Here is a 23,882-nt window from a genome sequence, read left to right as displayed (position 1 = left end):
TGCCACTGTCAACTCAGCATAGACATGGCTTTGTTAGTGTTTCCTTTATTATAAAGCACTGAAATAAGTTAAATAAACAGGTGGGAGGCTGGGCAGTCCCCCAGCCAGTTTCTCCACAGCCCCTGGGAGCAGTGGAGGTAAATGCAGGGCCCTTCTCACTGAGCTCATTAAGTGCATCAGTCAAGGCAAGGCCCCCTGGTCCATATGGGCCCCCTGCCCATGGGATCTGGGCTGGTCCATATAGTGCTTAGGTTAGTCTATGTGGAGCCCCTGGCCAGCGGGGGAGGAAGAAGGTGGTTTCTGGTCCATATGTATAAAACATACAGGAGGGTCAGGGCTAAGCCATAGGGCCCTGGGTGAGAAGGACCTAGTTCACGGTGAGTCTGTATGGAGAGCCCGGCTACCAGTGGTGCCTAGGGCTGTTGGACCCCGAGAGCTCAAAACGGAGGTGGGGCTGTGAGGTGGAGCCCAGCCCTCAGAGGCAGAGAGGCCAGGCCCTCCTGCCCCACCATGCCCGTGCACCTTCTGGTGGCGTTTGTAGTTGTCCCAGTGGCCTGTGGTGTAGGCGCAGGTGGCACAGCGGAAGGGCTTCTCGCCTGTGTGCCGCAGCATGTGGCGTTTGAGGTTCATGCTCTGGTTGCAGCTGTAGTTGCAAAGGCTACACCGAAAAGGTTTGTCCCCAGAGTGGATGCGACCGTGACGCTTGAGGTTGGCCAGGTTGCCACAGGCATAGGGGCAGAGGGGGCACTTGTAGGGCTTCTCTCCTGTGTGGACGCGCTGGTGCCGTTTCAGGTTGTCCAGATGAGCAGAGGCATAGGGACAGCGGGCACAGCGGAAGGGCTTCTCGCCACTGTGTGTCTTCATGTGCCGGGCCAGGTGGTTGGGATAGTGAGTGGCAAAGGGGCAGAGGCTACAGGCAAAGCCTTTGTCACTGGGGCCCTGGGGCCCCCCACTGGCACCTCCTCCAGCCTCTCCTCGCATGCAGCGCCCACACATGGCAGCTCCCAGCCGACTACCCTCCCCCTCCTCCAGCTCTTGTCCACAGTTCCGGCAGGTCCAAGGGAACAGCAGCTCTGGCAGTGGTTCTGATCCAGTCCCACATAGGCCCTCCCCTTCACCCCGTAGCTGCCCACAGTCTGGCAGGAAATTGGCACCACCTGGCGGTACGTGGAGGCTCAAATCTGGAAGCAGCAGAGCATCTGTGGGAACAATTGAGACCTGGGCTGTGAATCTAAGTACCCCCTAGGGATACCCACTCGTGTCCCAGGTTCTTTGGTCCCTTGCTTTTTACCTTCAGGTCGCCGGGGCACTGCCCCCTCCTGCTCTGTGGGGCTGGGAGGCCGGGCTGGACGTGGAGCACAGCAGCGGAAGCCACAGGTCGGGCAGGGAGGAGTGGGGGGCCCTGCATGGGTGCGCTGATGCCGCCTCAGGTTGCCCAGGCTGCTGCAGGCAAAGGGGCAGTGGGGACAGCGGTAGGGCTTCTCGCCAGTGTGGGTGCGGGTATGTCGCGTCAAGTTGACGAGCTGGGCTGAGGCGTAGGGGCAGCGACCACAGCGGAACGGCTTCTCCCCGCTGTGTGTCTGCATGTGCCGCTTCAGGTGGCTCGAGTAGTGGGACACGAAGGCGCAGAGGCGGCATGAGTATAGTAGCCGTGGGGGCAGCGGGGGCCCCCCACCCGGCCCTCCTGCCCCACAACACTGCCCCTCACCTGTCGGCCCCCCACACAGCTGGCAGGCTGGGCCTGGCCTCTCACCCCTGGCCTCCCCTGGACCCCTGGCTGGTTCCTCAACTTCACTCTCGGCACTTAGTGCCCGGCCGCCCCCAGACTCGTCGTCGCTCAGCCCGTAGGGAAGCCCAGGCCTGGCCCCCAGAGAGTCTCCTGGTGAGAAAGACGTGAGAAGAGACATCAACATGGGGGTAGGACAAGGCTCCAAACTCCCTTTCTCACTTGTGGTTGCCCTTCTCTTTCCTTCAATGATCCCGAAAATGAAATACGAATTATCTACTTCTGAGCTGAACTAATGTAGTGAAAACAGTTGTACCTAGTTTCACTTAATGGAAAAAAGACCACACACTGAGATGAATCTATAATGTAATGAACTGATTCTTGGGATAAGAAAGTACAAATACACAAAGCAGAGGCCTAAGGCCTTTCTCTAAGCTCTGTATTAGTACGGTGCCTTTTACTATGGGGCTGATTATAAAATAAAAGCTCTCAAAAGACTTTTTGGAGGGAAGTAGAAATGAAATAAGGCATACAATAACACTTCTAAGCCTAAAGGACGGATTCTTTTACATGTATTCTGCTGGTGACTTTCAAGAACGTAAGTGGCATAAGTGGGTAGAGAGTGCAGCAAATTAGGATGGAGTGATGCTAAGATCGTGGAAGAATATGGACGGTAGAGACTAAAACCTCAGTATAAAAGGAGCGTCTACTGCAGGTGAAAAGTAGTTAGATTAGACATAAGCTAGAATGAGAAGTTGCTCCCCTGAACCTCTTAGAAGTAAACTCATAAAGAACGGGCTCGGGGGTGGGACAAGGTTATTACGAGCATTTCCTTTTAACCACTCGCTTCATGTGATTCATTCACCGTCTCATTCACACCACCTTTGGACCCAGAGCTTCACAACGAAGTGATGGAGGTGCCCGGACAATCAGGCCAGTGAAGAAACGCAGCTCAAGTCTACCCTAAAGCAGTCCTAAGTTGTGGCAGGAAACGGGGTTTTCTCACTGGCACTACACCCCAACCCGCCTCCTGAGAGGCTGGGGTTCCAGTGGTCACTAATCCTCAACGAAGTCCCCAAACGCACCTTCGGAGTCTCTCTCGAAGCCCATGAGCTGGTCGCTGTTGCCGTCACCTTCCTCTTCTTCCTCTTCCTCTTCCTCCTCAAACTCCAGATCCTGGCCTAGTAGCAAATCACTCTCCAGTACCAGGGCCCCGGGTCCTTCATCGAGGGAGTCTTCGGCATCCACTGGGGAGGGGAGGCGTCTTGTAGATGCTCCCGCAGGAGCAGCGCGCATCACCCACACCGGGGCCGGCCCTCGTGGACCGCACTCGCTGGTCTCAACCCTCCCGCGCTCCCTTAGTACCTCGGTGGGAAGCTGGGAGGAAGGATCGCCCACTCCATCCCTCAGAGTCCCCCCTCCACCTCGACCCGAACCCACTCCACTGACCCCACCCCTGCTCCTCCCCGCTCGCGGCCACTGACCCCTGACCTTTGACCCCCTCGCATTTCACGGGCTGCGGGTGGCTTTGCTTCCTTCGGGGCATCGTGACCGGCTCCAGCCCGACGCGCCTCCGGCCTGCGGCCGTCCGGCCCCGCCCCTCCCAATTCGGCCCGCCGTCCGCCCTTCCTCTTAGGGCCCGCGGGCCGCCCCCATGCAGCGGCGCGGGCACCGGGCAGCCCCCGGCCCTGGCCCCGGCGCCCAGCTCAGGCCGCTCCCGCCGCCGCCGCCGCGTCCATTCATGGAGCCCCCTACCCCCCCTACGGAGACCAGCTGGTACCTCCGTACTCGTTTCCGCTTCCGCTGCCGCAGAGCCACACGGGACGCGTAGTCCCTGGAAAGCAGAGGCGGCACAGCTTTCACAATGTGACCAGGAAGTGATTGTGACGAAAGGAAGCGGGCGAGCCAATCAGAGGCCAGCTAGCAATCGGCTGGCGAGCCGGGCAGCGGCCCAGCCCCTAGCAGTTTCCTCTCAAGGGCCCCCTGGCCGCTCCTGACCGCTCCGTGGAGGGACAAGGCAATCGCTCCTGACTCCAGGAGGGGGTGGGACGAGCGGCGCCAGGCCAGCCTGTCAGCAGCCCTGGGAGTTACAACAGCCGGTCCCGACTATCAGATTCCATTCTGAGCGGGACGCACAGGGCAGGTAGGGGCTGGGTAGAGGCCACCCATGAGGTCAAGCCTGGGGCCCAGGTACCCTGGATCGCCCAGACAGCACAGCAGCAGAGAATAAAGGACACCATGGGCACGATTAGGTTTTGGCCTTTAGTCTGAAAAAGTGTTGATTGAAAGTGTACAACAGAGGAGCGGGTGCAAGCGGCCGGGGCCATGGAGCCGCCTATAAAAAAGAATGTCCTTAAATAAAGTTCACAGAGTAAAAACCAGAACCGCCAGTCCTTCCCTCCAACACAACAGAGCACAGGCACAGAACTGGTGATGAGCCCCAAGGAGCAAGGAGCAGGCTGGGGAGGACAGCAGAGGCTCCCGGGTTGCCGTGTGGAGGGAGACCCTCTGGAATGGGCTGAGCAAAGCCACCCAGCTCCACCCTGCACACCTCACAACCACTGCTAAGGCTAAAGGAAAAAGACAAAACTCAGTCTCAGGTCCAGAGGGCTCAGAAAACAGTCTAGGTGGGCAGGGGTCTGGACAACCACTAGTCCCGCTTGGCCTTCTTCTTGCTGTCACTGTTGCCATTTTCTTCAGCTCCCTCAGTAGAAAGCACCTCCTCTAGTTTCCGCTTGCCAATCTCTGGCTGAAGCTCTGCTGTGTTTCGGGGCTTGAAGCAAATGATGATGCAGGTCATGTTGTCACACCCTGTACCGTCCCCAGAAGTGTCGGGTGCCAGGCACTGATCCAGCAGCTACAAAAGGGATGGGGTAGCACAGCTTCAGGGTTTGGATACCTTCCTGGAAACCTTAAATCCCACTAGAAGGCTGGCCCTGCCAGACAGGGTGGCAAAAGGAGGGAAATCATCAACAAGTATCACCAAACAACCGATCTGCTAGTCCATGAGGCATAAGGATAAGTCAGGGAAATGAGGGAAAGTGGAACTTTCTAGTTAGGGCTTAGCATCTGTCACTAAAGAATGATACTCCCAGGCTCTGGTCTTACAGAAAACATACGCTGTACAGACCAGACGCTCACTCTCCTCCACCCTGGGACTCACCTCTTCTACAATGGATGACAATAACCGAAGCTCCCCATTTTCATCACGCTGGCTGATCTTTGATTGAATAAAGTCTATAACCTCCTGGCTGCTCATCACATTCCTGGAGTCAAAAAGCAAGAGTCAGAATCCACTTTAGTCCCGCCAAGGCAGAGTAAAGGAATGTAGCTAGAGGTGACAATCTGGGTCAATGTGAGCACCCACAGAGATTGTCTTCAGCTCTGCTTGAGGCTCGGGGGTCTTGACACCAAGCTGTCTTCCGAGGCTCTAATCCTAGAATAGCTTGAGGAAAGGTGCTGAATGTCACCATTAGAGGGATGATAAAGCCAAAGCCAACTCAGAGCCCTACGCAGGAAGTAATGCTGCAGAAAAAAAGGGAATTTTAAGGCATGTGCCAGTGCTCACCAGATGCCATCACAGGCAATGACCATGAATTCGTGGTCGTCAGTGAGAGTCAGCACCTTGATGTCAGGAAGGGCTGAAATCATCTGTTCCTCGGGTGGCAAGTTCTTGTTTCTCTTATAGAAATGGTCTCCTGAAGTAAAGGAATAGTTGGTTGATGAGTAGTCTGGGTACTTCACACAGCCTTGTGTTTGAAGCCTTGCCATTCATTTCCATTCTTTACAAAGTTCCAGAATTGAATGGAATAGTTTTTCTAGTTTCAGCCCGGATTTTAGGTTAACCTTAAGTAAGTCACTAACCTATCTTTTTCATCATCCAGAAATGACATCTATCTTACCTACCTTACAGAGACATTTAAGGAAAGAGGTAGTAGATACCAAAGTAATCGGAAAGGTACAGGGCTATGAAGATTAAAGCTTGCTACTACATAATCTAGAACAGAGAAAAAGACCCAGAAGTCTTTCACATAGTCTTGTGGCCCTTACCAATGGCTCTGGAGAGGTTGAGGCCCCCGTTGACTCGCCCATCCATGGTGACCTTGCCACCAGCATTCTTGATGCGTGCTAGCTCTACTTCATCTTCTGGTTTGTGGTCATAGGACATGTCTAAAGCTTTGCCAGCCTCAGACACCACACAGCGAGAGTCTCCTGCATTGGCTACAATCAACTGCTTCCCTCGTATCAGAGCCACCACTGCTGTCGTACCACTGTCAGAGCCGGGCTTAAGAGGAAGAAAGAGAGCATCATGGGAGTTTCTAGACACAAGCTCCTCATTAGTGCTCCCCTGACAATTCACCTATGCTTTCTCCTCTCACTAGGACCACAAAGAGAGCGTTAACAAACAGGAGGAGCACAGATTTTAATCTTTCCAAAGACTATACCGTGTTCCCCCGAAAATAAGACCTAGCTAGACAATCAGCTCTAATGTGTCCTTTGGAGCAAAAAGTAATATAAGACCCGGTCTTATAGTAATAGCATTAGAGCTGCTTGTCCGGCTAGGTCTTATTTTCGAAGAAACACAGTAGCATGCTCCCTCTCTTTTCTGAGACAATTCTACCCCAAAGACTTAGTTCCCTTTGCAGAATAAATACCCCCATGACCATGACTTCAGTACTAAGATAAGAAGGGGAGCCCCCCAAATTAAAATCAGGGGATTCACACCTGCCTCTTGGTTTTTCTAAACTCACTATTCCCCTTCCCCACACACCTCCTCTTTGCCTTCCATCCCAGGCACCATCATCTCTTCCTCCTCTTCCTCGTCTTCTTCAGCCTCCTCGGTGTCATCCTCGTCTTCCTCATTCTCTGCCTCTTCACTGCTGTAGCCATCCTCTTCCTCACTGCATTCCTGCCAGAGGGATGTTCCCAGGCCACTGAGACTGAGATGACCTACTGCCCTCCTCCCCTAACTCCTACTCAAAATCAAGAGGCCCTAACTGAACACAGGTCCTCAAAACACTGAAAGATGCAACTCTATGATCATGATGGAAAATTTGGGGGAGAGGGCTAGGATGGGTATAACTGATATCCCGAACTGGGCTCGGCAGTCACTAGCAGGAAGCCCTAGGGAAGGCCAGGGCTGTCAGCCAAAAGCACCTTCCAGGCAACGTGACCAGAAAATAAGTTGTCTAGAAGAGAAAACATCCATATAACCAAAACAACCACCACCATCTTCTTCTTCTCTCTCTAGGAGACAGACTCTGAAAGGCCAGAACTAGATCTATTTGTTAATGTATCAACAAAGGAAGAGGTAAGAGGGCTAATGGTACTTGTGTTGGTGGAGACAACGAATTCAAGAAAAGCTTAGAATATAGTGGATCTTGGGGGATGATGTCAAAATAGTAGAAGGAAAAGAGTCAAAGCTATGGACTGCCACCAAACAGCTCCCTGCAACTTCTGCATCTATCTGCCCCCACAAGCCCTTACCTCGCTGTCTTCCTCTTCCTCCTCCGCCTCATCTGACTCATCCTCACTGTCCTCAAAGAACTTGGACTTAGCAACTCGAGGCAGCTTGTCGGAGGCTGAAGAGCAGGAAGGCCCAGCCTCACCCGTGGGAGTGCCAGGCTCACCACCTTGGCCTGCCTCTGTCCCACGTTCCGAGTTGGAGGAAAGGCCTGTGTGGGCCTTGGCTGTGGGGCCATTTTCCTCTGAAGATTCCCTAGATCGGTCCTCAGATCCTGCCTCTCCATTGAGGCCCTGGGACCCTGGTTCCTCGCCTGTCCCAGTTGCAGCTTTGCTGTGGGGAGCACCCTTGTGACAGTTCTGCCCATAGCGTGTCAGCAGCTCTTCAATAGTCATGGTGGCCTCTTCATGCAGCAGTGCGGCCTCCTCAGTGTCCACTGCAGGTAAGAGGCGAAATCAGCACCCCCGCGCCAGGCTCCTCAGGGGACCAGTCCCTCTCACCACCTCCACTGCCCTGGCAGCCTGACTTCCAACTTCCCCCACCACTGCCTACTCCCAGGGCTCCTCTCACTTATCAAGTGTCAGAAAAACACCCTTTTGCCTCTTTCTCAAGTAACATCTGTCTCCATAGACTTCCTTTGGTCTTTGTCTTTCACCCCCTTCTTAGCCAAAGGAACACTAGTTACTATATTTTCCTTATTACCTCTCAATTTTTATTGGTAAGTTGGAAACGCTATTCTGGCTGAGGATCAGGGAGTCATAATGCTAGTTCAGGCCCACAGCCCAGGCTTAACGACTAGCTCCTGGGGCTAATGACAGCTCTGGTCTTGAAAAAAAGGTCATGTAAACATTAGTAGGAACCAGAAAGACCCCATCACAATGACAAGAAAATAATGCATATAAAAATGCTTCCAACTATGGCACTAGGCACTCAACAAAGGTTGTCCTCCTTTTCATAACCACTTGTAGTGCTAGAGAACAGGGTCCATTAATGTGAGGACTCCCCATGTCCCCCAGGAAGTCATCCTGTCTTCGAATTTATATATAAATCAAATTTACTAAAGAATAGTACTGGAAAATACTGAGTGCCTCTCAAACAAGGGATACCACACTCACCATCATCTTCATCAGCTACTTTTTCTTTTTCATCTTCATCCTCCGTGGGTCGCCCTGCAATCTGTGCCAGCTCCTTAATGACTTCCTCAGTGGTCAGTTTGGCATCGATAGCCAAGAAGGCATCTTCCAAAGCCTGAATATAAGCAAAACAATATGAGGCAAGTGTAGGAAAAAGAACAGATATAGAATGAATTGGCTGTATACGATCCAGGTCCCAGGATAAGTTTCAACGTAGAGTGTCATCCGCCACACTAGGAGACACTCACACATATCAATAAAAACAGTTCAGAGACCTGGGAATAACAAGGCAGCTCTAAAAAAACCAAAGTGGGAATAAGATCATTCATTTTAGGCACAGAATCCTTTAGGAAGACAATGCAGTAACAAGATAGGTGGCAACGAGAAAGAAAAAGCCAAGTATTGGAAAACAAGGGCAAGCTTACTGAAGAATGAACATTGTGGAAAGACAGACCTTCTGTAGCTTTCCTTCTTTGTAGGCCTTCTGATCTTTGATGATATCAGGAAGATATTTGGCACAGTACAAGGCAACTTCCTCCCCTAGAAGAAAGGTATGTCACCCAGAGCACTGCTTCCCACACATAGAAAGTGATATAATATCTATATGCCATATTGGAGTGAAGGGTTGAGGAGATGAATACCTTAGCACAGCTGAAAACTATGTGAAAGACAATATTTGGGAAGTTCTGACTCAGAAAATAGGCTTCACCATCACCTCTCTCAGGGCTATATTACTATATCCCTTGTCTTTTCTCACTTGTATACTTAATTTTCAGTGAAAAAAAGATAAATACTAATGTAGGAAGAGGCTTTCTTGGATTAAAACAAGGCATGGTGAGATTATGAATCAATACAATATCCTAGTGGGAAGGAAGAATGGTAGAATAAAGAAAAACAGCACCAGGCAGGAAATGATACCTGAGGACCAGAACCTTGGAAAGTAAAAAAACAAAAGACCTGGTTCTTGTCCTGTAAAGTCTAGAATTGGGGTGTTAGAATGTTACCAGTATGAGCTACTAAAGTTACCTCCATGTCCATCGTAGACAGAAAACATGGCTGTCTCACTGTCTAGCTCAGGAATACAGTTGTGAGCATCCTAGGAAAAAGAAGGGCATAATTAGCATTTCTCCAGGTCAGAGGCTATTCTTCCTTGTGCACCTCTGGCCACGAGGATGATGTTCACACCTAGTCTCTCTAACCCTTCCCTAGCTGACCTACATGGCCTAGAAATAAGACAGGAAGATGGAAGGCTACACTAAGGAAAGAAGCGCAGGGGAGGGAGAAAGGAAGGAGGGTAAAGGAGGGAGGAGAGGGTGGAAAGGGCAAGGCTGGAGGGAGAGAGATGAATCAGGTCACTGCCTCTGCAGTCCAGCAGCCTCAGCCTAGGAGCCCTCAGTCCAGATGGCAGAACGTTTGGCTGCTGGAACTCTAGACCTGACCCTTTTGGACTTGTGGCAACTATGGGAAGAACCAGAATAAAGGATCTTTAAAGTCACCTCTAGACCCAGTCCACGAATCAGTGAACCTCAAGGAAGAAAATGTTAGAGAAGATAGCAAAATGAGACTGGAGGGCATTAGTAACCTGGAAAGTTTCATCCTAATGCAACCTAAGTGAAAGTACTAGAAATATGTAGAGCTGTGTACATTTACACTCTGTCCTTCCCCAAAAAACACTATCTATACAAATTATTTTCTTCTTCCCTCAAAACTTAACTCATACAAAAAGTTACCCGCAGGTTAGGCAGAGGATATATTTACAAAAGAGTGCCTTCCCAACAAATAACACTATTAAACTACACTGTGCTTAGTACTTGTTAACTGGAATTTACAATGCCCTATATAATCAGCCTGCCCATCTCCTACCTCCAGCCGGAACTGAAATATCATTCAACTCTGATGGCACAGCACACCCGAAGAGAAGTTTGCAGTGGTCCTGCCACACCAACATTTTGGTTGGAAGTCTGGGCTTGATCAAATTCTTCAAATAACAAGACTCTACTCCCCAAAACTAGTATTCCAAGCTAAGCCATAGTTCAAACAACACTGTCAGACCTTGATAAAAATGTGCCACAGCTTACTCTGCCCCATCATGGAAAACAACACAACCTTCCTTTCAGTTACTTTCTACAAACAGAAAGGATATAATCAACTATTTATTTACTTTGATTGATTATTCTTGTGTTAATAGTTCTCCTTTCTCTTTGGGCATTAGCATTTTTAAAGTTCTAACTGTATTAATACTTAGGAAATCTGAATGCAGTGGTTCTTGTTATCCCTGAAATAAGAGTATACTTTCATTATACAAGTCTAGAAAATAAAAGTTATGTTAAAGTAGGGAAAGAAAGCATCAAAAAATACTTAGTTCTGTATTCCCTGATTGTCTCCAGGAGAAAGTGCCCCCAAGCTAATGGGCCGTCATGGATGGCCTTTGATGGCCTATCTATGGTCATTGCCACCTGCCTCTTAGCCTCGCCCCAAGGATCTGAAGAGCATCACAGACCAAAGGTCACCTCCCTCTTCCAACCACTCTGCCACCAGCAGTGATGGCCTCCTATTCCCTCTAAGCTAGAGTTTATCTTACTGGGCCTTCCTCTCTTCTCACATCAGCACCTTCTTGTCTACTTTTATGGTGGTTTATTTCCCCAGCATCCTCTACCAGTAGTTCTCAGACTTTAATGTGCTTAAGAATTCATTTGTTCGTTCATTCATTCATTCATCAATCAAATATCTGAGTATCCATTATGTGCAGGATGAGTTCTGAGTGCTTAGCATAAATATTGGTAAATAAAATAAAGACGGGCATTTCATTAAAAACTTACCCTCTAATAAGGGATATACACAATAAATACAATAAATAGGTAAATCATATAGAAAAAGTTGAACGAAGTAAGGAGGACTGGGCTGGATTACAGAAAAGCAGTGGGAGAAGTACATCCGCATGGGACACAGGTAGTATAGGTGTGCTACACCCCTAAGAAACTGTACCTCAGTAGTTGTTACCTAAGTCATGCTGTGTCTCATTGGCTTCAGCAGAAACAGTTGTGTCATATTAACACTGATTTTAATTGTGTTGATTTTGCAGTGTGGTTTGTTGGCATGGAATTTATGTCCAGTTCTATATTCGTACACATGTTAAGTAACATTAAATTAAAATCGTTTTAGCAAATTAGTACTAGAGTTCTACAAGTATTGCTTTCCTTAAAAAAAAATAAAAAAGATAAAAATATGCATGGAAGATCTCCAAGGTATTTTGTTAAAGAAAGAAAGCAAGATGCAGAGTGATATATTTATATATTTAGTAGGCTGCTTGTCTAAGAAGAGGGAGCATAGGAACAGATATTTGTCTTTTCATACTACAAGGATACACCGAAAGATAATAAAAGCAGTTAACCATGGGAGGGCATGAGGGTGAAGAGCGATGGAAATGAGACTAAACCATGGAAATGTTTAGCTTTTCCAAAAGTAAATTAAATGTTTTTAAAATTTATTACTAAAATTTGTGAAACGGGTCCAACTAATTCCACTTTTTTGGTAGGGAAGGAGGACTGCTCCTCCTGTCTGCCTGTCCACTTCTTCCCAGTGGAAAGAGACAATCCAATGGCCTTTCTCCGTCTGGCAATGCCACTCTAGATCACAGTTGTACCATTTCTTTTGAACCACACCTCTACGCAAACCATCTTTTTGACTTCCTCATCTGTTCCTCAGAGAGCATGTGCTCTTGAAGCAGAAGACCTAGCCTCAGTGAACATATGAAAAACTGTTTAACTCCAATTGGAAGCAAAGAAATGATTAAAAACAAGAAAATATCCTTTTGTGTGAATTAGGCTGAAAAAGATTAATATCCAGTGGTAGTAAGAGTGAAGTAAAAACACATTCTCATATCCTTACCAACAGGAATATAAATTAGTATAGCTTTCTTGGAGGGCAGTTTAGTAATATGAGCATGTATCAAAATTTAAAATGTGCATGCCCTTTGATCTAATAATTCAACTTCTAAAAGTTTATTTTATAGAATAAGACAAGAGTATAAAGATATATATATATGAGTATAAAGATATATATGTGTGTATATATGTATACAGACATATATATGAATGCTCATTACAGCATTATTTGTAACAATTATAACCATCTAAATTTCCATGAATAGATTAGATTACAAATGGCACATCCCTCCTCCAGAATGGAACATATGAAGCTGTTAGAAATGATGAATATATGTTAATTTGGAAATGAGTTCACAATATATTAAGTGATAAAAAGGAAACAAAAGTACCTGTATGTATATGCCAAAAGTCCAGAAGATCACGTATCAAACAGTAGAGAGTAAGATTTGGGTAATATTTTCTACATTTTTAAATTTTTATATAATAAGCCATATTGTTCCATTCTGAATAATAATGGCAACAAAACAAACCTACGAATTAGCTTTGAGTTGCCAAGCTACCATATACTTCATGATCTCTGGACAGCTATCCCTCTGTGTGCCTCAATTTCATCCTCTCTAACGTGGAATAACAACATCTACCTAACCCACATCACAGGAATATTGTGAGGATGATGCAAAATATATAAAAGTGCTTTGTAAACTGCATTTTAACACAGATATTCTGCTGAACTTTAGCACCTGGCTCACAGTTTTCTTCTCTGTCCTTATTCTCAAAAAGGAATGCCCACCATAAAGATTCATCTCATGCCGTGAGGTCTCAGGTCCTAGAACTACTCCGCATTATCTTCTCCTCCACTTCTTGGTGAGGCTTTGAATCTATATTATCACTTGGAACTGCTCTACCTTCTCCAAGCACTTCAATTTCTCCCTTTACATCTCTTTTACTCTCTTTACATCTCCTAGACTCCTTACCTTTAGCCTTGCCTTTCTTTCTCTCTGTTCCTTTCTGAGCCAGAGCCAAGTATTTCAACTGTCTCAGCAATCTAGAAAACCTCGTCCAACCTTGTATAACCCGACCAACTGCTTTCTTTACCCCTGAATCAGAGCCATTGGGTGTTGTAGTCATAAGATATCATGAAATCATGTGGTCACTACTTCCATTCAGCATTTTTTTCCCCTGTATTCTCCATTGACTCTTTTTTTTAACTTTTATTTAAGTGTGTTTTTCCAAGACCCATCAGCTCCAAGTCAAGTAATTGTTTCAATCTAGGTGTGGAGGACACAGCTCACACTGGCCCACGACAACCTTGTTGTTAAGAGCACCTAACCAACTGAGCTAACCGGCCATCAACTCTTAAATATATTAACCACAGCAAGTCACAAACCTTGCCCACACTGTTGAAGTTATCAGTGTTATTTTCTTTTACTCTTAGCAGATGAGCTAACCTCTTTCTTTACTTAGATCAAGGTCATATTTCATGAACTACTTCATCTTCCCTATTCTACCTCAAAATTTCTCCGCAAAATTTATCTAATCTCCCCTTTCCTTCTGCCTCAAAAGTAGTATTTCTCCTCTCTTTCTAGCTTAACATTTCCTCTTAAACTCCTTATCTTCAAACTCTTCTCCTTCAAGATCTTACTCAACCAAGCAGGCAATAACCTTAACAGCAACCGAAATAGCTATTTTACCCAAGCATTGGATATAATCCAATAGTACAAACCATGTCAGCTTTCTTGAAAGTTCTCTTGGATTCTGTGAATAACTGTAGTTCTATACCTCCAAATACCTATTTCTATTGGATGTCCCTTCACTTCAAACTTAACATATGTAAACAGGAACTCAGCAGTCTCCAAAAAATATCAGAGCTTCCCCTACAGGTCTTTTTCCTGTAGATGGAATTTTAACTCTCCCCAGCAACACTGATTACAGGTCCTCCTTGACTTCCTGGCTGTCTTCCATCATCCACAACTGAGTCCTGCTGAATTTTCCTTAGTGACTCTGTTCCTGGATTATGTTACTCTTAATAATGTTTTAATTTCTCGCCTATCGACTCTCTGCCCCTTGTAATCCAGCTTACATACACCTAGCTGCCAAATTAATCTTCCTAATATAACATTTTATTGCTAGAACCTTCAATGGATTTTACTGCATATAAGGTTGATTCCATAAACTTAAACCAGAAATTAAAGGCACTCAATCACCATTCCTACCCATCTCTACAATCCAGTCTCTTAGCTCTCATAACCATTCCCCAAAAGAAGCTACTCCACTCTTGACACTGACCACCCCAGCCCAGTATACGTAGTAAAAATGTTTGCCTCAGTCTTTCCTCCTATCCCTCCTTCTAATAATCTTTTTTTCTCCCACTATCCTCCTCCTCATTTGTCTGTTATACTCTTTCCTTAAGGTCCAATTAGTCTCACCACCTCCAAGAGATCTTTCTGAATCACACCAATACTGTATGACTATTCCCCGCTCTAAACTCTTTTAATATTTATTGCCTCTCCCAATAATTTGGCACTCAGTATATGCTACCTTGTATTGTTATCCAGCATTCCACAGGGGAAAGGGGAGTCCTAGGTCCAAAACTAGATTGTAAACCAACATGAAAGCAAAGACTGTTTTAAACTTCCTCGTAATTCGGGGGCCTAACATTATGTTCTGCAACACAGACCGACTTCCATGTTTGCACATATGATGAGTTCCCAGATGGCCTCAGGACAAATGCCTTAAGAATATCCTCCTTCTTCATTTCCTAATCCAAACCCACAGATTATATCATATCATAACACAATACCCACTGAGATGGTCTGGAAGAGAGAACTCTGAATATGCAAGTCACCTGAGTCAGGGCTCTTCGGCCTTGCCTTACTAAATCATGTATCACACGGCCACTTCCAGACAATCAATGGATCTGTATTCATAAAGGCCCGGTTAGCCTCCTGAGGTCAATCTCCTAAGGTTAGAAATATATCCACAAACAAAATATACCTGTATTGTTGAATCAACCATCTGGATTTTTGATACATAAATTTATCTACATCTTTACAAATCAAGATAAAAAATCTGAAGGTGGTCGGGAAGGAAATTATGGTTTGGTATGACTGACTTAAAATGATATTCATTACCACTGTGCTCTAGGCTTAATGTTTTGTGTCCCCCTGAAATTCCTATGTTGAAATGTAATCCCCAATGTGATGGTACATGGACATGAAGCCTTTGGGAGGTCATGAGGTAAGAGCCCTCACGAATGAGACTAATGCCCTTATAAAAGAGACCTCAGAGAACTCCCCTGCCTTATGAGGACACAGCTAGAAGACAGCTGTCTACGAGCCAGGAAGTGGGCACTCACCAGATACCTTGATCTTGGACTTCCCATTACCGTCTCGAAGAGTTATTTAGATACCCATGTTCATAGACACAAGGTAGACACAACCCAAGTGACCACCAACAGATGAATGGATAAACAAAATGTAGTATATACCATATAACAGAATATTATTCTATTTTCTTAAAAAGGAAGGAAATTGTGACATGTGCTATAATACGGATGAACCTTGAAGACATTATGCTAGGTGGAATAAGCTAATCACAAAAAGAATCTGTCTTTATATGAGGGGATTTTATATGGGAGATACATTTCAACACATGAATTTTAGGGGGATGCAAAACATTCCGTCTATAGCACAGTGGTAATACATGCACATAATTTTAAAAGTCTGTAATACGAAAATGTAATTTCCTTTCCAACCACTTAGAGTAGTCAAATTCATAGAAAGTAGAATGGTGGTTGCCAGGGGCTCTGGGAGGAGGGGGAATAGGGAGTTACTGAATGGGCATAGTTGCAGTTTGCAAGATGAAAAGAGTTCTGGAGACTGGTGTACAACAACGTGCTTAACACTGCTCTACTGTACATTTAAAATGGTTACGGTGGTAAATTTTGTGTTATGTGTATTTTACCACAGTTGAAAATTTTATCTATCTATCCATTTGTTTTTTAAAAACAACACTGCTCTACTGTACATTTAAAATGGTTACGGTGGTAAATTTTGTGTTATGTGTATTTTACCACAGTTGAAAATTTTATCTATCTATCCATTTGTTTTTTAAAAACAACAACAAGGGCGGCCACTCGGCTCAATGGTTAGAGCGCAGCGCTCATAACACCAGGGTCGCCAGTTCGATTCCCACATGGGCCAGTGAGCTGCACCCTCCACAACAGACTGAAAACAATGACTTGACTTGGAGCTAAGCTGTGCCCCCACAACTAGACTGAAAACGACTTGACAGGGTGCTGATGGGTCCTGCAAAGACACACAGTTCCCCAATATTCCCCAATAAAAAAATTTTTTAAATAAAATAAAAACAAGAAGAAAAACTTCCCACAAAGAAAAGCCTAGTCTCAGATTCAGATGGCTTCACTGGTGAATTCTACCAAATATTTAAAGAATACTAATTCTTCATAAAGTCTTTCAAAATATAGCAGAGGAGGCAACACTTCCCAACTCATCTAAGAGGCCAGTATTATCCAGATACCAAACCAGGCAGATACCACAAGAAAACTACAGACTTAATAATATTAAAGTAGTAACATGCCTCAATTGATCTATAGATTAGCACAATCCCTATCAAAATCCCAGGTGCCTTTTGTACAGAAATTGACAAACTGACCCTAAAGTTCATATGGAAATGCAAGGGATTCAGAAAAGAAGAAACAAGAAAAAGAACAAAGTTGGAAGCCACACTTCCTGGTTTGAAAACTTACCACAAAGCTATAGTAACCAAGACAATGTGGTATTGGCATAACAATAGGTATACAGATCAATGGAATGGATCTTCAACAATGATGTTAAGATAATTCAATAAGGGAAAAGAATAGGCTTTCAACAAATGGTGCTGCGACAACTAGATAGATAGCCACATGCCAAAGTATGAATTTGGATCCTTTCTTTACACCACACACCAAAAACAACTCAAAATGGGTCACAGACCTAAATGTAAGAGCCAAAACTATAAAAATCTTGATACAGTGGACTTCAAAATTAAAAGCTTGTTTGCTTCAAAGGATACCAACAAAGCAGAAGGCAAGAGTGGGAGAAAATATTTACAAATCCTATGTGATAAGGGACTTGTAACCAGAATATTGAAAGAACTCTTACATCTTAGTAAAAAGAGAAAAAAAGACAACCCAATTAAAAATTGGCAAAGGATCTGAATAGACATTTCTCCAAAGTTACACAAATGGCCAACAAGCACAAGAAAAGATGCTCAAACATCATTAGCCATCAGGGAAATTCAATCGAAACCACAATGAGATACCATTTCTCCTACACTAGGGTGCTACAAGAAAAAAAGACAGATAAGAACAAGTATAGGGAGGATATGGAAAAACTGACACCCTCACATATTGCTGGTAGAAATGTAAAAATGGTAAAACCACTTTGGAAAATAAGCAGTTCCTCAAAATGTTCAACATGAATTTATTACATGACCCAGCAATTCCGCTCCTAGGTATACACTCAAGAGAAACAAAAACTTATTTCCACAGAAAAGCTTCTACATGAATGTTCGTAGCATCATTATTCATAATAGCCAAATATGGAATTCTAAACATCCATCAACTGATAAATGAACAAAATGGCCAGACAATGAAATATTCAGCCATAAAAATGAATGAAGTACTGATAGACTGATGATACAACATGGATGACCCTTAATAATAGCATGTTTAGTAAAAGCCAGGCATAAAAGGTGACATATTTATGATTCCATTTATATGAAATATTCAGAGACCGAAATCCATAGTGACCTAATGTAAATTAGTGGTTGCCAGGGGTTAGAGGATGGGCCATAGGGAGTGACTTGGAAATGGTTACAAGGTTTCTTTTTGGGGTTATAAAAAATGTTCTAAAATTGATAGTGGTGACGGCTGTAGAACTCTGTGAATATATTAACCATTGAAATGCACACTTTAAATGTATGTGGTATGTGAATTATCTCAAAGTTGTTTAAAAAGTGGCCTATACATCTATACATTTTTAAATACTATATATGATTAAAAGTTGATATACTCCATCTTTGAACTAGATGTAGAGGGAAACAGAAAAAAAACTCCTCTGGAATCAGTAATGAGTCTGTAACATGCCATTAAACATCAGTGATGCTTTAAGTTCAGTTCTAAAGATTTGTGCTCCCCAGAAAGTGTAATTTAAATAGAGGCTTAAAATGGGAAGAGCTACTGATCGAGTCTGTTAAATTTCTATACTCAAAATCAAGTCCTTAACTCTCAAAGTGCAATTCCAAGATGATAAACCAACAGAGGATCAAGGGTAGAGAAGCAGTAGTAGTAGTAACAACTGCTAGAGGATTGGGCAAGAAATAATTTATGTAAAATAGTCCTGAAATCTTGAGGAATAAGTTGTGATTGCCCCTCAAGTCAGTAACTTAAGAACTTATAAAGGAATAGTATAGTAGAAATCATTTTCTCCATGGTCATAGCTTTGATATCACTTCATACTAAGCTTGAATTAGGTTAGTGAAGAAGATACTGCATGTTAATCAAATGAAAAGAATGCCATTTTATATAAGTTGCTTAAATGTATCCTAGACAAAGGAATTCTTACCTGGTTCAGTAAGTATAAAGTGCTTTAAGCTAGAGATGAAACACTAATCTGAGGATCAGACATAAATGCTCTTCAGCCTCAGATGCCGTCTCTCAAGTGGAACCCCACGGCATGCTTGAGAGGTAGCTCATTTTAGTTCTCCCCATTAATATAATGATTGAAACTGTCATGCAGATATCTTAAGAATTTTCTGCTCAACATTACCCACATTCAATTCTAGGTGACCCTCAATGACCATTAATAACCCTGCTTTTATATGGCAGTGAACAGCTAGCCTACTCAAAATTATATTCTAGGTATTGATACTGCCTTTAAAAAAGGGCAAACATAATTTACAGAATTAAAAAAAAAAAAGCTAACTCCCCATAGAAAGCAATTTTGTCACTCCAGAGAACCTCACAACCAAAAACTACAAGTACCTTTGTCCCTTTAAGACTACATCAACTAAAACTGCTTTCAAATTGGACTTAATAACCACCAAAAACACAGAGCCTTTCCATAGATATTTCTCAGGCACCCTTCTGCAACCTACCTCATAGCCCCCAAAATACATACCTCAACCAGCTTGAGGGTCCCTCCAAACCATGGAGAAGGAGGAAGGGAAGGGAACATCAACTGTGGTATTTTGATTACCCCTCCTCAAAACACCCTGGTTCCACAGCAACAGGGGCTGGAGAGAGGCAGAAAGTATAAAATGCCAGCTGTTGATAGTTGCCATCCTCGCCTCAAGAGAAGGGATAAAATAATACTCTCTAAAGCTAAATTTATGCGTCAGGATTTTAGCAACCCTTGTAATGTGTATTAGTGTAATCAACTTACCTCAACTAAATCATTAGGATCAAGCAAACAGGCTTAATTGGTGAAATTACACCCTAAAGGTTAAGAACAGAAGTACACTTTGTGAAAAGGTAAGATTCACAGATAAGAGTCTAGAAGTCATAGTTATTTTCTTGTCATTCCAAAGAAACTATCATATACATTGGGGAGAAAGGAAACAAAGCCAGAAGGAAAAGTATTGAGGAAGCAGAAAAGCATCTCAAACAAGACTTCAAGAGGATTTGATTAGGTATTTTTAACAATTCAAAGGTAAATTCAGAAACAATGTAAAAGGAAGATTTTAAAACCCTGAGCGGTTACCTCTCAGGAGGAACATTAGGATCTAAGGACTAGTCTAACAAGATCTCTAAAAATCAAACAGCCCCTCATGAAAAAGTCGTTTTCTAATTACCAGAGGAGAAATAAAGGGAAATGCCCTGCAGAGAAGAAGCAAAGAGCACAGAATCACTAGGCAAATAACTTGGAAACCTGAATATCCAAGCAACTCAATTCATAAAGAAAACTAGAAAAGAGTACTAAAGAAATGGAAAAACCACAGCAAAGAGGAAAATGGAAAATACAGAATAAGGAACCTGAAGGAAAAGCCTTACTGAGATGCAAGTCACCTCAAATCTTACATTAACAGAAAATGCTATAGAAATAGACCCTCCAAATTACCAACTAACCCAAACCCCAGCCTTGCATAAATGTTTTCCTTTTCAAACTATATCTGGGTATTTCTAACAGTCAATTACATTTACCAAGCACCCAGTAAGCTTGATACTGTGCACCACCAGTGAAATATGAACGTTACACTTCAGGTTAACAGAGATGATAAATGTTTAGTGTCTTGGAACAATTTCATCCTAGAAATTCTTTCCACCAAAGCACAAGTGTCCTAACCTTTCTTTGCCTCAACTTCTGGGTTGTAAAATGTAGGAGCCAAAATGAGATGAACTATAGGATCCCCTCCTATCTTGAAATTTATACCTAACGATAGAACTGTTTTTAAAGTCGGCTGTGCGTATCACATTTGAGTATGAAACAAACCTTTAAGTTTACATACTGTCATTCCAGAGCTAACCACAGGGAGGAGCGAGGGATTTGAAGAAACTCCCAAGGGAGACAGTATTTGGCTGTTACCTGAAGCCCACCTAGTAAGTGGATAAACCCTCAATCCCAGACATAATTAGAGCATTTCCCTGGCCCCTCTGCCTAGATCAAACAATTCTCTTTACAAAAACACATCTTACACGTCTTTCTTCCTTTCCTTCCTACCATAGTTTGCCCTGTTCTCCTTTGTAGTTTCACATCCATTTTGCCCGTAGTACTCCTTTTTATCCAGACTTTTTCCTTTTAACCAGTGAAGTTTTCTAGAAAAGAAAATCAGTTCTCTGCAGGTTAAGACAAAAATATATTGATGAAATGATTGAAAAATCATGGCAACTATTAACAACAAGCACAGGCAAATGACAAATTACTAAATTTTCGAAAAATCCCGAGAAAATATCAAGCATATATATATTTTTTTTTTAAAAAAAAAAAGGAGTACTACTGACTCGTTTCAAGTTTTCCAAAGGCCGTAAAAGGCCCTGATGAGAATACAAACGAGTGACAATTCTTGGAGGTCAGGTGGAACCTTCTGAAATTAACATGCGGTGCCCAGGGCCAGGCAACTAGGCGTTAAGAACTTGAAACAGGCTATGCACCCCGGCTTTCTTTCACTGTCAAAACTCCTCGCCCAACGAAGCCTCTCACGTATTGAAATTTTTTTTTAATTTAAAGTACCGTCATTCACATCTATTCGCCTAATCCCTCGCAAAAGTAAATGAATACATAGTCCCTCTTTTCATCTTTACTCCCACACAAAACGTCACACCGTTTATGAGCCTAGAGAGCGGTGTTGGCACGAGAGCGATGGCGCGAAGGCACGGGGAGAGGGCAGTCAGTGGGCGGAAGGTGCTTCTCCCCACATGGCCAAAACCTCGCCACCAAACTGGCCGCAGGCATGCGGTCCCCAAGCACCGTGAGCTCCCGCTCGGCACCAGGCCCGCTCTTGGTGCCGCCCTCCCAAACTGCAGCTGAGGCCGCAGTCTCTCGATTTGGACCCTTCCCCACGAATGACCCCATCCCCCCGCTCCCTTTTTCCAACGGGTTCCCGCCCTACAGCGGCCAGCCTATGGGCCCCTCCCGCCTCACCTCCATGGAGACACGCCAGCCTTGCATGGCGGAGAAGCCGTAGGGTAGCGGCAGGCGCGGTGCGCCAACCCCGTCCCCGGAGCACTTCACCGTGTTGGGCTGGGAAAGGTAGGCACCCATGGCGGCGGCTGGCCGGCGGCCTCAGGGGCAGGTGAGCGGGCCGCGACCCGTGCCGGAGCCGGGAGCGCTGCGGTCGCGTGTGGCAGGAGCGGCTTCAGCGGCGCGGCGACGCAAGGTGCCGGTAAAAGGCGCGAGGCGGGCCAGGAGGCGGTAACGGGACTAGAAACGGAGACGGAGCGGAAGCGGAAACGGCGCCGCTCCAGACCCCGCCCGGCCGGCGCGGCGCGGCGCGGCACGGCGCTGCAGGCAGTCATTTCCTTAGCAACTCGCCCCGCCCGCGGGGACAACGGCCCGCCCAACCGTCGCTGCCGCGAGACTGGCGCGGCCACGCCCACCAACGGCCGCAGCCTGACTCCCCGGGGCCCCAAGGCGGCTGGTCTTGCGTAGCTGTCTCCTGCTGTCCCCGGTGTTTGATCCCCTACCCTGGTCTCTCGCTTGTTTGTGTGAAACTCTTTTGTTTGGGACCCGGCGCTTCCGGTCCATCTTCTAGTGTGTCAGGCCTCCCCCCCACACCCCCGCCTCCACCGCACCCTCAGACTCCGCAAACCCCGGCGGATTCCGTTCAGTTTAAGTTGACTAGTTTTTCCCAGCGCACGAAGTGCCTGGCCAGGCCTTATGAGGCCTGTACGAGTAGAATGTGGGGGAGTCTTTTCTGACAAAAGAGAAAACGACCTCTATGACATGAATCGAGTTAATGCAGTGCAGAAATGTTTGGCACATTTTAGGCTAGATGGGAAGAAATCAAAGGCGAGGAGGACGCACTGTTGTCTGAATCCTCAGGAGCGCGTTATGCTGAGGGGAGAAGGGAATAATGTTAGGAGGTTGCAGGGGTGAGGCAAGACTAAAATGCATTGGGGTTTTTGAGGAAAGTGATTGGAAAGTGATTTTAAGTAGTATTAAATAAGGATAGAGATGGTACTAAGTGGCAAGCAAGATGGGTGACTTGGACTTCACTGTTATCCTGGTATAGCATTTTAGGGCTGTTAGTCTAGTCTTTGTGTGCAGTATGGAGGGGGGGGGGCAGGCTCTGGAGAATAATTGGTTAAAGGGCTCTTGATGCAAGCACGAGGTGGGAAGGCTGAGACTAGGGTGGTGGCAGTGGGAATAGAGATGAAGGAACAAACTAAACAATAAGAATTCTTAGCAATAGATTGGATTCGGGGGAGGGAATGAAAAGGAAAAATTCATCAAACTATAAGCAGATTGATTTTTTAAAAATACAAAACTAATGGCTTCCTCCTGCTCTTCCAGAGACCTGCTCCAAATTCCTTAACATAGTTTACCAGACCCTTCGTGCTTGAACCGATTCTAGCATGTCTCTCCTGCTTTCCATTTCCACTACCACTCAGTGCTTCAGCGATATGTCTTTGGGTTCCTCTAAAGCTGCGTTTGCTCTTCCCATGCTGTGACCCACGGAATAAACCTTCCCACCCCACCCCCACCCTTTATCATCACTTCCTTCAGGAAGTCTACATTAGTTTGGGTCCCCACTTGTTTTTTTCCTGATAGACTAAAAATCTTTATGAATTTTAAAGTGCAAAAAACTGCATCAAAATTTAATCAAAATTTAAACTGCATTTAAAGTGAAAAACTGCATCAAACTTACTGTTGTAAACCCCGCCAGCATCCCTAGCACAATTCTTGTATGTGCTCAACAGTATTTAAATATTTGTTGAATGAATGAATGAACACCAAGGTTTTGATCTTGAATGACAAAAACTCGTGGCGCCATTAACAAATGGTGTGGTGGTGAGAGGGTGGGTACTAGTTTGGGGAGCGGGGGAAGGAGAAATGATTGGTTCATTTTAAGGTGACAACTACATACACAAACATTGAAAATATTGGATTGAAGTTAGACTATATGGGCAGAAGATGTTGTTTAGGCCTGTAGGTCATCATGAACCCGGATGA

The 23,882-nt window shown here is 45.0% G+C and overlaps 2 protein-coding genes across 3 annotated transcripts; both read right to left on the bottom strand.

The window, feature by feature from the left end:
* Positions 1–32: 32 nt before the first annotated feature.
* On the bottom strand, positions 33–3,464 carry ZNF513 (zinc finger protein 513). 2 transcript variants are annotated; one of them, XM_081068212.1, is made up of 4 exons: positions 3,218–3,464; positions 2,812–2,973; positions 1,292–1,879; positions 33–1,199 (listed from the first exon to the last, which is right to left on the bottom strand). In XM_081068212.1, the coding sequence occupies exons 1-4, from the start codon at positions 3,270–3,272 to the stop codon at positions 373–375; spliced, it is 1,632 nt and encodes a 543-aa protein (XP_080924338.1). In that variant the 5' UTR covers positions 3,273–3,464; the 3' UTR covers positions 33–372. The 2 variants fall into 2 exon arrangements, with proteins under 2 accessions (XP_080924338.1, XP_080924337.1); XM_081068211.1 differs by lacking the exon at positions 3,218–3,464 and adding an exon at positions 3,092–3,208.
* A 505-nt stretch (positions 3,465–3,969) lies between these two features.
* PPM1G (protein phosphatase, Mg2+/Mn2+ dependent 1G) lies at positions 3,970–22,239 on the bottom strand. Its single transcript, XM_081068733.1, has 10 exons — positions 21,852–22,239; positions 9,350–9,419; positions 8,778–8,863; positions 8,306–8,438; positions 7,214–7,626; positions 6,498–6,635; positions 5,777–6,011; positions 5,295–5,424; positions 4,890–4,992; positions 3,970–4,583 (listed from the first exon to the last, which is right to left on the bottom strand). Exons 1-10 carry the CDS (start codon positions 21,969–21,971, stop codon positions 4,377–4,379), a joined length of 1,635 nt encoding a protein of 544 aa, XP_080924859.1. The 5' UTR covers positions 21,972–22,239; the 3' UTR covers positions 3,970–4,376.
* Between the last annotated feature and the right edge of the window lie 1,643 nt (positions 22,240–23,882).

The sequence above is a fragment of the Rhinolophus hipposideros genome (genome assembly GCF_964194185.1).
Source record: "Rhinolophus hipposideros genome assembly, chromosome: 12".
Lineage (NCBI taxonomy): Eukaryota > Metazoa > Chordata > Mammalia > Chiroptera > Rhinolophidae > Rhinolophus > Rhinolophus hipposideros.
The sequence above is the reverse complement of the archived record's forward strand: the minus strand, read 5'-3'. Positions and strand labels throughout refer to the sequence as shown.